The 12,641-nt window shown below is 35.5% G+C and overlaps 1 protein-coding gene across 3 annotated transcripts in view; it reads left to right on the top strand.

Annotated features, from left to right (window-relative positions):
• LOC128202794 (lisH domain-containing protein ARMC9-like) overlaps nt 1-12,641 on the top strand; it is a 33,740-nt gene that overhangs the window by 2,716 nt on the left and 18,383 nt on the right. For 2 of the 3 annotated variants that reach the window (XM_052903930.1, XM_052903931.1), the window contains exons 5-22: nt 117-266; nt 794-886; nt 1,562-1,586; nt 2,327-2,418; nt 3,283-3,357; nt 4,112-4,233; nt 4,660-4,783; nt 5,346-5,441; nt 5,866-5,956; nt 6,227-6,350; nt 7,087-7,226; nt 7,964-8,040; nt 8,504-8,578; nt 8,980-9,070; nt 9,643-9,695; nt 9,996-10,118; nt 10,388-10,504; nt 11,968-12,093. In XM_052903930.1, the coding sequence (XP_052759890.1) occupies nt 117-266; nt 794-886; nt 1,562-1,586; nt 2,327-2,418; nt 3,283-3,357; nt 4,112-4,233; nt 4,660-4,783; nt 5,346-5,441; nt 5,866-5,956; nt 6,227-6,350; nt 7,087-7,226; nt 7,964-8,040; nt 8,504-8,578; nt 8,980-9,070; nt 9,643-9,695; nt 9,996-10,118; nt 10,388-10,504; nt 11,968-12,093 (1,794 nt within the window). The remainder of the gene's footprint in view (nt 1-116; nt 267-793; nt 887-1,561; nt 1,587-2,326; nt 2,419-3,282; nt 3,358-4,111; nt 4,234-4,659; nt 4,784-5,345; nt 5,442-5,865; nt 5,957-6,226; nt 6,351-7,086; nt 7,227-7,963; nt 8,041-8,503; nt 8,579-8,979; nt 9,071-9,642; nt 9,696-9,995; nt 10,119-10,387; nt 10,505-11,967; nt 12,094-12,641) is intronic. The other variant, XM_052903932.1, reaches the window with a different exon arrangement.

Genomic DNA, 12,641 nt, shown 5'->3' with positions numbered 1-12,641 from the left:
TCTCTTAAGAGCCACCTTACCTGTTCAAGTCATGCCTCCATCAGCAGCGGAATATATAATTAAGTTAATCTTAATTTTGATGACTGCCACTGTACTATACATTCATCCAATTTCAGGCATTAGCTGAGAAGAACATGCAGGAATTTAAAAACTTCTTGGAGACGAAGGGGAAAACGCTGAGCCAGACAACAGAATTCTTGCCATTCTACGCCCTTCCCTTTGTTCCTAACCCGAGGAACCATCCATCATACAAGGAGCTCTTCACTGTGAGTCACCAAGGGCTTTCTACCCCTTTTTACATGATAACTTAACTATTCAAGTTGGATATAAGTGTGTATTATATTGAATGTTATTAAGCCATTCTAAGTAATTTAATTTACATGCCAACAATTCACCCTGATATAAATATACATACCTATTAAACCAATGGAGAGATTTACCAGTCTCTTGGGCAAACAAATGGATGTGGAGAGGATTCAATACATAAATTTGTTTTCTTAAACAATATATGGGTTATTATTAAAGTCAGTTAGTTTAAAATCATATGAGTAAAAAGAAAACAATGCTGAAATTGGCAATGCATAAACTGTAACAATATCTGCATCTAGTGTGTAATTTGACGTCATGTGGTGAAGAGATATAAGAGGAACTTTGTACATAATTAAATTTAATGGAGATAATTTACAGAAATTAACTATTAAAGTAGAGGGTAACTTTGTGCTTTAAATTGAAACTAAGGGAAGTAACATTGTGGGGCCAAATTTAAACTGAGATGACATTATGCATATTTCAGGACATATGGACAAAGGATCTAGAGGTGCGACTTGAGAAGTTTCTTACCCTGGCCCTCAAGTCTACACCACAGCCTCGACTCTTTGATCTCTATGTATCCTTTTATCAGGCATGGGAACACCGGCCATCTTATCAACAAGCGTAGATTGTTTTCAATATTTTATTCTTGGTTCCCCCCGTTGTCATGGGAGATATTTTGAAATTAATAAGTAAATTGGAAATATCAAAGAATGTCTATTTGAATTTGATTTTTGACACTCTTTAGTGATCAACTGAATTTCGTGAATTTACGATATTTTGTCGTATGATTGTTGATCTGAAAGCCCCACTGGTAGGTACATTTTTAGCATATTCATATATGGCCTGCATTTTGTCTTGAACCATTACATTAATCTTTTTCTTGTGAATTGGATTTTTTCTAGCCACGTTTTTACACCAAACCAGGTTCATGACAAGCTTTATATAATGCCGATTGTATTTTCCACCTGGCCAAGTCTTGACAAACAATCCAGGTTTACCATAGAAGAAGTTCCCTTACAGTAGCTCAAATAAGTACAAGTCTGCAAGTGTGATGTTAGTAAATTTCTTCAAAATTTAAGTTTTATGCAATAATTTACATAATTGAATGCCATTTTTTTATATGATAAAGAGGCTAACATTCCATATCCTTGCCCATGGAAAATAAACCACATATACTGCAAGTGCTTTGTGACAAGTGTATTTAGCAGCTTTATGTGGGAGACAATTGTTTCTTTAACTGATGTAATAGCGAGGTGCACCAACTGAGGGAAGAGGTAGGAATAATGATTTGTAGTTTGTTAGCTTTTTAAGAAGACAATTGGAACTGTTGCATAGTCTATTATTCTTAATATCATGTCATTGTTGATTGAAAAATTCAGCTGTGTTGTTGTGCATTAACTTATACAGTTTGTGTATACAACGTGATAAATTACGCCATATATGCTACGTCGGAAGGCAACATTTTGCTTAAAATAAAGATAACTTTTCTTGTACTACACCATTTTAAATAAAACAAAGGGCAGTCTATGCCGTTTAAGGAGCTCTGCATTTGTTTTCTTTCCGAAGTTTGATAAGGTGATTAGTTTCATCAAAAACTTCGACAACCTGTTTCCAAAATAATGTTTTGACAGTGCTCCGTCAGACAGCCATATTTTGAAAAGGTTTGTCGAAGTGTTTTAAGAAACTAAACTCTTAATCAAACTCTGGTAAAAGACCGAAGGCAGGGCTCCATAAGGGGCGTAGTCTGCACTATGTTTCATTTAAAATGGTAAAAAAATAGTGAAGTAATCTTTGTTTAAAGTATTCATTCGAAGCAAAATATTGCCTTTTGACGTTGCATTTATGACACAGTTTATCACATGATATGCAGACACTGTTATATGTTGGTCAAAAATGAAAAATTGTTAAGATAACGATGTGAAATTTGGACACATAAAACATTGTTTTGTCTAGTGTTTTGCAGATTTATCTCTTAACTGGTGAATGTTTTTACATATCCATTCTTTTGCTCCAGACCACTTTCATCAGGTTCAAACGTATCAGCAACAGCTGGTTGATGCGGAGAGGAAAACCATGTCCTACATTAAACGCCATAATAAAGTTCAGGTACATTGATAAATTGACATATATATAAGTATCTTTCCTATGAATATATGCTCTCAAATATGAATATTTAATTGGTCTAAATAGTATCAATTTTCAGCAATATAGGAGGTGACTTTTGACAGTTCTCATTAGGGATGAAATAATGAATTTTGAATTTCTATCACATAATCAAAATGGCATGTTGAATTATTATTGATTTTAACCCGGTTTTCAATCCTTTTCTCTACTTTTATACTAAAATTCCTAATGTTCATTTATGTTATTTAAACACATGTTCTGTAATAGATTTATTATACTTTAACAAACATTATACCATACTAATAACAAGCTGAACTAATGACTTACACACACAACAAATGCCTTACGCACTAAACAAATGCCTTACGCACTCAACAAATGCCTTACGCACTCAACAAATACCTTACAAGCTCAAGAAATACCTAACAATCTTAACAAATGCCTTGCAAGCTGAACAAATGCCTTATAAGCTCAACAAATGCCTAACTTACTCAACAAATGCCTTATAAGCTCAACAAATGCCTTACAATCTCAACAAATGTCTTACGTACTCAACTAATGCCTAACAATCACAACAAATGCCTTATAAGCTCAACAAATGCCTTGCAAACTCAACAGATGCCTTACAAGCTCATCAAATGCCTTACAATTTCAACAAATGCCTTACAATCTCAACAAATGCCTAACAAGCTCAACAAATGCCTTATAAGCTAAACAAATGCCTTGCAAGCTTAACAAATGCCTTACAATCTCAACAAATGCCTTGCAAGCTCAACAAATGCCTTTAAAGCTCTACAAATGCCATACAAGCTCAACAATGCCTAACACACTTGTCTACAATTTCAGGCAGACTACCATAGTCTGATTGGGATCACAGCTGATCTTGTTGATGCCTTGGAGCAGACGGTACAGGGCAAAACTGTAAGTTAAAGTGTTCATTTGGCAAATACCTTCAGAAATTCTCTTATGCTCCTTTCTCGAAAGACAAGGTATACAACATGTGTAATACTACCCTAAAAATGTTTATCATTTAAATCATATTTCTTCAGTAACATCTTCAGGCCAGAACATGTGAATATGTGCCTCTCAGTATAAAGTTTAGTTGGGAGACATAATTATGTCCATCCCTCTTTGTCATGTTTTGTCAGATCTGTTTATAATCTTGATGATGAAGTGATTGTGCTAGACATGTAATCCATATGATGCTTTTAAAGGGGCTAGACACCAGATGATACAATAACAAGATAAAAAGGAAATTGTCAGAAACTTGCATAAAATTGACATCGTTGTGTACAGCGCACTTAATCTTACTTACTGATGAATCACATCGCATATGACCCATGCATTTATTACAGTTTTGCTCATTTTTCCGATTCTAATTATACTACAGTTGTCTACCACATAAATTCCATTTTAAAGTTTAAAAATAGTGTCGGTATATATATATCTGTATTCATTAACAGATATGATTTAACTTGGAAACAGTTATGGGCTATTTTAAATGGGGAGACACAGATGAGACAGCAACATGTTTGTTGTGTTTATTATTTGAACCATATAAAGTGTCGTATCATAGCCTCATACTAGCTTGCATTGACAATTTTAGGCTTGTTTTGAAGAAATACTGTATTAAATGACATTTGGACCATCTTAAATAACAACTATCTATTTGCAGATAAGCCCAGAATACCTCCAACAATTGTGTGGGAGGCTGTTCAGTGCCCATATGGGGCAATCAGTAGACCTGCAGCGACCGGGGACAGCTGGGGCCATGTTGAGACAGTCCGTCCACCAGGGGTAAGCAATTGTATTTAGTGGTTTTAAATGGTACAGACAGTTATATAGAAGACTGTTTATTGCTCACACAATTTCAAAAAGAAAAACAGCAACAGAATGATTGAAAAAAATCTTAGTTGTGTAGTTCACTTAAAAAAAAATTCCAGTACAAAATGATAAACTTATTTATACCTTGGTGCTTTTGTAAACGGATATGTTGCTATGCCTGTTGTACTCATGTTTTATCATCCTGATTCTCATCATTTTTAAATGCCTTTTAATGTGATGATGTAAATTGGTTTGTAAACACAATATCTTCCTCAGCAATACCAATAGAGGGGATAAAATGGACAGTTTCTTAATGACATTACACAAGAATCAGATAAACCTTTTCGCTCTCATCCCATGAAATGCTATCTATCACGACTTCATATTTTAAATTCCCAGAAATGTGAGCAAGCTAGATAACCCAGAGGAGTTAAGCCTGGTGCTGGATTATGATCGCCTAAAACAGGACCTGCATCGGACCCCTGACAGGCAGAAATGTCTGCTGCTGCAGGCCCTTAGATGGGTATGTAGGATAGACGGGTATTAAGATGAACAGTTTGAAAGTAATATAGGGATTTATCCACAAAATGCGCTTTGATAATGATTTATTTAATCAGTGCTTAGCATGGACTCTGGCAGGAAATGTTCTGGTTGACTGTTACTCGTGTGTTAAGGAAGCTGATAGAAACTATGCTTTATAGGAAACTAAATGTGAACAGTGTTGTCTAAACCATTTTTTCACTACGATGTGCCACAGATTTGAATATATGTTCAATGCTATAAGATCAAGCTGATGTAACTTTGTATGTTAAGTGTGCAGAAATGTGTGGCAAGATCAAGCTTACCTTACCATTAGCAGATGAAGTGGTTTAATACTACAGCAGTAAAAACTGTCATATTAATTCTTCTCTGTAGTATATCTTAAATAGTATTCTGCTATACTGTTGAAACCAGACCAAATTAGTTATCAGATTTTCAATATATATTTTTTAGTTATATTTCCCAAAAGATTGTTTCCATTAAGACTTAATTGGATGGCAAAAATTCAAATTCTAATAAAATCCTATTATTTTGTAACTTTTCAGAGGTTGACCCAGGCAAGTCCACTGACTAGGGACAGCACTATTACAGCATTTATACAGCATGACTTGTTGGGGTGTGCCCAGCCGGGAAAACACAGGGTAGGTAGTCAATAATATGTCTATGTCTTTTTTCATTTGTTTTATAAGCATGTCTGTTTTAGGGATAAAACAGGTTGAGATATTGTCATATCGTTGGTGTTGTCATATCGCTGGTGTTGTCATATCGTTGGTGTTGTGTTGGTGTTGTCATATCATTGGTGTTGTCATATCGTTGGTGTTATCATATCGTTGGTGTTGTCATATCGTTGGTGTTGTCACACTGTTGGCATTGTGTCCTATCCTTGGTGTTACTGACTCTGTTCATAAACTTGTCTCTCCAGAACTCTCTCCTTCAATCAATTGTTTGTATACATAGTGTAACTTAAAAAACCTAAGTGATAAAGCTGTGGTAAACACTTTCAAAAAAACATTATTTCAACAATTTTGCAGCAAAGACTTATGCTTGTTTTTGTGTGCCACCCAGGTTTCTGTGCTTTCCCTGTTGACCTCTAGTGATCCGGAAGTGAAGCAGTGTGCTGCACGGTTGTTCAACGCTTTCGCATCTCTAAGCTCTGGTAATTATATGATATAATATTGTATATTTGCATACAATTTAACGTTGTTTGCTGTTCAACTTTTCAAAGCATTAACATGATTATATGTTCTTAAAATAATTGTTAAGTTGAGCGGGCTGTCCTAAAAACAGCTCTTGTTTTGAGATTAAAGCACACACATTTGTTTTTTTCTACTATGTCAAATTACTTTTATACAGAAAATGGCCAGTGTAAAAAATAGACGGTTATTTCTCACATGTACTTACAACAGAATGTTCATGAACATTGCAGGCCGTACATATCTAGCCCAGAACCAGGACCTGTTTAAGGGCTTGATGGACAATCTCCGTAGTGAAGATAAGGACTCCATTACCAGGGAGATGGTCCTTGGGGCCCTACAGAAACTCAGCTTGAGGTGAGATCTCATGTACAAGGGTGTATTTCAATGACAGAATTAGCTCTTTTTGAAGAAAAAATGTGTCAGTGTCTAAAATAGTACCTAGTTTCATAGGCTTCTGAGGTCCCTGGAAGGCCAGGAGAACGTGCCCATAATGGGCTTGAACTCCAGACTTGTACCCCTGTTGTCATGGAAAATAGTCACATTGGTGGAAAGCCCCATAATTCTGGCTTAAATTGTTGTTGAGTTGTGCCCTTTATCCACACAGATAAACGATGAGAGTTGGCCTGGGCTAAAATAATGAAGTATTGCCGATCATTATTTGTTTACATACATGGTCACGGATTATTGATTCCATGATCTCAGAATTGATAATTGCTATGTGGCTGTATTCCCTATTGAAAATAGAATTACATAGAAGAAATCAATTAAAAAGAATTAATAAATTATATTTTAACTTGTTTATACCTAAAATCTAAAACTTAAAACAGAATAATATTTCAAATGAAATGAGCACATTGTTATACATTATTTAACATTACATGATTGACCTTTAGTCCAACTGTTTTGTCTGTTTATAACTGATGATACATCTTCTTGCGACACTCTTGTTATCAATATGGAATAAGTTAAAACAAAATAATATTTTAATCAAAATTAAAGGTGCAATGACCACAAACTAAGCTCTCTTGCACCCCATGGCCTTAGTTGAGTGATACATTTTCAATAGAAAAATAACATATTAACTTTTCAGACGTCAGCTGCAGAGTGCGATGATAGATAATGGTCTGATAGAATGGCTGGTGAAGGTGCTGGAGGACAACGACTCTCTGTCTGACTACACACTGGAGTATAGTGTCGCTCTTCTCATGAACCTGTGCCTTAGGACCTCTGGTATGTTTTTATATGTAATCATAAAATCTAGTAATATAATGTTTGTTCTAAGAAATAAAATAAAAGTGAATTGCAGACTCTCTTATCTGTTTGACTATACACTGGAGAATAGTGTCTCTTCTCATGGACCCTTGACATTAGAACTTGGTTAATAATGTAAAATGCTTCAAGTTAGCTATCACGGTATTTAAGTGCTGTGATGTTGCATGCTATTGATGATTTAGATCTACTAGAGTAATTTCTTGTTGTCATTTGAGAGCAAAAAGCCTCACACATTTCTTAGGAAATAATTTACACGATGCGAATTTGGGTCTCGCTCCACCTGGTAACGCTGATGTTGAAAAATTTATAAAGGTCTGCCCTCGTCTAAAAATGGCTGCATTATGGCTTGACCCTGTCAAATCCCTAAGTGTGACTTGAACTAAATTTTAAAGCCAAAGGGGTGATTTTGCCCCCACCAGTTAATGGGATATTTGCCAAAGGAGTAATTTTGTACTCAAAATGTTGCGAGACCTGCGATGAATGACATTTAGAGTAGTGCCACAGCTCCACTTGGTCACTTGTCGGAGGTTGTTTGTTAGAGATGATCAACCATGTGCAACTATGTGCTGATGAAATAATTCCCTTTAAAGGGTAATTGTATGGTTGAATGAAATCAAACTTTGTGTTGATTGGATTATACTGCCATTATATGACTGATCATTTTCATGTGTAACACATCTTCCTCCACATTTCAGGTAAAAAGCGATGTGCGCCCAACGCAAATCAAACATTAAAGGTTCTGAGTGACCTTCTGGGACATGACAATCAAGAGGTTAGTGCAGTCAGTAAATCAAACAAGGTTTAATTACTGTAAGACATCTTGGTCATCTATGTCTTATCCATTGTCCAAGCAATGTTGGGGTATTCTTCAATGTAAAACAGTTGGATATATATTAATGTATAAATATATTGGTTTGTTTGTTTCCCTAAGGTGTGTGCAAGAATCATGAGTAATCCAAAAGCAGTCATCAAAATTTGACTTGCATGAACAAGACTGAAATCTTAAACCAGTACTTGGCAACACAAGTTTAACAAACCCTGCTGATGCATCTATATTAAATCCAGAATTTGTGAAAGCTCTGAAACCTTTATACCAGAGCCGAACTTGCGGTATTGTGATAATTTAGACCAATACAATTGTACAAAAAGAACAATAATGTTACTAAAATTCATATGAGAGCAATTGAGTTTATTTCAATTCAAGTTTTTGACGAAGATTTTCACTTGTGTTCCAGATTCGGCCGTATGTGAATGGCGCCCTCTACAGTATACTGGCCATCTCCACACTCAGGGAAGAGGCAAAAGCAATGGTAGGGTAACATTTCATAGGCTTAGTGCAAGACTGATTTTTCTCCATATGAAAACAGAAGGAAATCTTGCACTAAGCCCTTAATTTGGCCAAACAAGATTTAAGACCATAATAAATGTGTTTTTTTTTTAATATAAGCTAAGCGCAGAATTTGAGGATTAAAATTGCATTGTTAAATCCATATTTTTAGTCTTTAAATAAGTAAGATATTTTCATGAAAGTTTCATGCTTGATTAAATTTTAGACCGAGAAACTTCGAATCTGAAACATTGGGGCAGTGTAAATAGGATTGAAGAATTGTTTTGACATTCTCTGAGGTTGTCCATTTTAAATAGTTGCAACCATGCAATGTTGTAGACGAAGGATGTAGAGTTATAAATTATGAATATATTTCCTGTATAGGGTATGGAGGAGATCCTTCGCTGCTTCATCAAGGAGGACCAGCCAGACATGAACCGACAGGTTGAGTTCATCATCAAACAACTCAACTCAAGTATGGGACTTTCTTTATTTATTTTATGACATTTTCAACTTACTGTTTGAAAAATTAGGTGGCCTTTAACATAAGCCCTAATCCTTGCATACAAAGATGAGGGTGGTCATGCAGTCATGGAAATTAGTCTTTTGGATGAACAAGTCTGAATTCATACACTTAGGCTTGGCATTACTTTTTTGAACAAGCCCTGCTGTATAAAACCCAGAATTTGAGCAAGCCTGGAAATTTACCAGTGCAGGGCTTGCAGGCTTGTGCTATTTCAACCACTGGTCTTGGTGTCCGCATCTAACAGACGAAATGAGATTCATTCCCCACCTGGGGTACTTTCTCATCCCAAAATGGGTGGCAGAACTGTTTTATTCCCAGGAAACAGACTTAAGAGTCAGTCTATAAGCTGTCAGCTTTTGTCATCATTAAGCTTAAAGAAATATGTAGTTTAAATCCTGCCTATGAAGTAAGGAGGCTTGTATTAATTTTGGAGATCTCCCAGTAATGGCAAGTTATTTAGTCATGTTCAATGATTTAACTGAAAGCTTTTTTAACATAGCAAGTGTGTTTTTCTGTCACAGCTGAGGTGGTGGACGAGTATGAGTCTGATGATGAGGATGATGACGAGGATGAGGTCAGTATATAGACTATTACCCTTCATCTCGAAGTTATACAGTTTTACAATCAAGTCTCTATTCTTTGCTGCATGAAGGGATAACTTTTTTCAACAAATGCTGCTGTTTGATAATTGATAATTGAAAAAACAACAACAGAAGTTGAATAAATGTTTTACTTGGTAAATTTTCATGCTGCAAATATCAATCTTGTATACTTCTTATATAATGTATAAGGAATGAAATAGGCTAAAATAATTTTTAAGCACAGTGCTGACTTGAAAAATATTTTAACAAATTTTGTTCCTCCATATTAACAGGAAGATCAGGATGCGATGGAAGTTGACTTGGACAAGGATGAAATTATTCGTGCAGAGGGTGATGAACAAGTGGGAGAGAAACTACTGGCTGAATACATTACTGGGGTGAAAACAAAGAAAAGGGTGAGTAGTCTAGATACCCTTATCTGAATGTAATCTTTTTCAAAATCATATAATTATAAAGCATATCTGAATTTCCGAAGGAAAAAACAGTTCATGTTATCTAGGAATTGGTGTCTTTACCTGGTCTAGGTCAAAAACTATGATATTTAGTGAGTTTTGACCATCGGATAAGCTACATATAAATGGACAGACAATTAAGTCTGTGAATTAGCAAAATTGAATGTTATAAGCTAAGGATGATATAAATGTGTCATGTTTGCCACTACCAGCCATTAGACATGCTATCAGCCGAGTTTGGCCCGCTACAAAGACCGGTGACCCCGGGTCAACTGAAGGCTGCGGAATTGATGGCTTCCCTGAAAATCAGGGTGGTCGATGATTTACTGGTATGAAAAGAACTCAGGCAGTTCAAATGCGAACAACTTTTGTGTTTGATTGCAAATTGTAAGGAGGAATTGAGTTGCACGATTGTTAGGGCTAATCTAAAGCACACTTTCTTCTGTTGTCTTTATTACATGTATTAAGGAAGAAAATTGACGCACAATAGTTTGAGATTGATTTTGTTTGGATTGCGGCACTAAAATTTAGTATCCTCAAATCCCTTAAAAAATGGAGATACTTTTAGCTTGTCAATAAATGTGGTACTGTGACAGCTTTAGTGTGATTTTTGTTAAAGTATCGATGTCAGTGTCGTTGTGCCAAAACTTGAAACACCCTGGCTCTCTGTTCAAGATATTCAAATGAAACTTGGTATTCAGCATTCCGGAGGCAATGCTTACATGTACAGAAAAAGTTCTAATAATAATAGTGATGATTTAATGCTTTAATAATATTTAAGAGATGTCCCTTGTTTGACAGAAAAAACACAACAGATGAGTGTCTATGCTTACTCTGCGCCACTCCTGTTTGTTTTTGTTTTGGAGATGATGGTACAGCACCACGTTTTCTTTGCTTTCACATGCATCTTAATATGCCATTGCTAAGCCCCATTTTCAAAACAGACACAGTGTGTTCCGTCTCTATTTCTGTCTCTATTAAAACGGATTTCGGTTAGTTAATACTACTGTTTCCAAATGAACTTAGGGTTTTAGGATTTTGAGGCATTGGATAATCGTGGCTTTTGCTCAAATACACCATGTGGATTCCAAATCAAGTCTTTCCTGAACTGAAGCCACATACCAAAGAGAGCCGACTGTGACTGTCATCAATTGTGTGTATTCTTCAACATAGAACTAACTGTTAAGGGGCAGGCATTGGTTTCACTTTAACCTGCCAAATCAATTGTAGCCTCACTTTTTGTAATAAACGGAATCGCTTTAAGGAGTTACAAAGTGACTTTTCATTGCGAGGAAGTTGATAATCGTGCTTGTTTTAGCTGATTCACAAGTTCACTTTGCTGAACTTATTTGCAAACAGTAATAGGGTTGTTCACAATTATCTGATTTTAAGAAGCCAACATACACATTCACTTAAGTTTGGAAATGGTACAAGCTTTAACCCCACGTTTTTCAACAAGGAAAAAGGAAATCATTTGCACACTTGCTTTATCATGCTGCATTGAAGTTCAATTAAGTAATCAACAACTTTACATCAGCTTTTGTTGAGCTCATACCTGTTATATTCCTTTTATTGTTAGGTTTATAAAACTGCTTTACATCAATGCCATGTAAAGTTTGAACGTTGACAATCTCGAAACACATACTCTGATTGGATTGAAAATACTCTGAATTGGTTTAATTAGGTTTATAAAACATCTTTACATTGATGCCATGCTAAGTTTTATTTTTTACATTCTTGAAACACATACTCTAATCAGATAGAAAATTCACTGAATTGTGTGACATTACAGCATACAGACTCAGCTATGTCACAACATGGCCCGTTACAAAGGCCAGTAACTCCAAGTCAGCGTAAGGCAGCAGAGTTGTCACGACCTCCAAGTGTCGCTGGCAGCCGACCAGCCACGGGAATGAAGGTAATATTGTTGTTAGTTATACTCTCTTGTTGAGCGCAGACATAGTAAGGCCTAAAAAAGAAAATGTTTGTTTCCGGTTACCCAACTGACCCTTTCTATTTGCCACCGACTCAATTTTTTATTATTGCACAAAAAGAATATGAGTATCTGAAATAGTTTTTGCGAAAATATGGCTGCTTTGCTAATTTCACAACAGGATTTATTTCAGCAACTAATGGTGCATTAGTTTTTTGTTCCATGTGATGGAATATGTCCCTTTGACAGTAATTTAACATGTCTTATTAAAAAAAAAAACTACCTACTTACCCAAATCTGTTTGGGCATGTAACCAGAAACATACCTTTATTTAGGCCTATTATCCTGACCAAGATATGATGTAATTCCATATTTTATGAAGATTTATTTCATAACAGGACATTAATAAAGTTCTGAATGGATGATGACACATGTATATTTATGAATCACTCTTGGAAATGCTGTCATCCATCAATGCAAAATCTTAAATACAGAAATAAACGTGAGCAGATTATTAAAATTCTTGTGTCATT

Source organism: Mya arenaria, chromosome 9, assembly GCF_026914265.1.
Source record: "Mya arenaria isolate MELC-2E11 chromosome 9, ASM2691426v1".
NCBI classification, from domain to species: domain Eukaryota; kingdom Metazoa; phylum Mollusca; class Bivalvia; order Myida; family Myidae; genus Mya; species Mya arenaria.
This window is presented reverse-complemented; position numbering and strand designations above follow the sequence as displayed.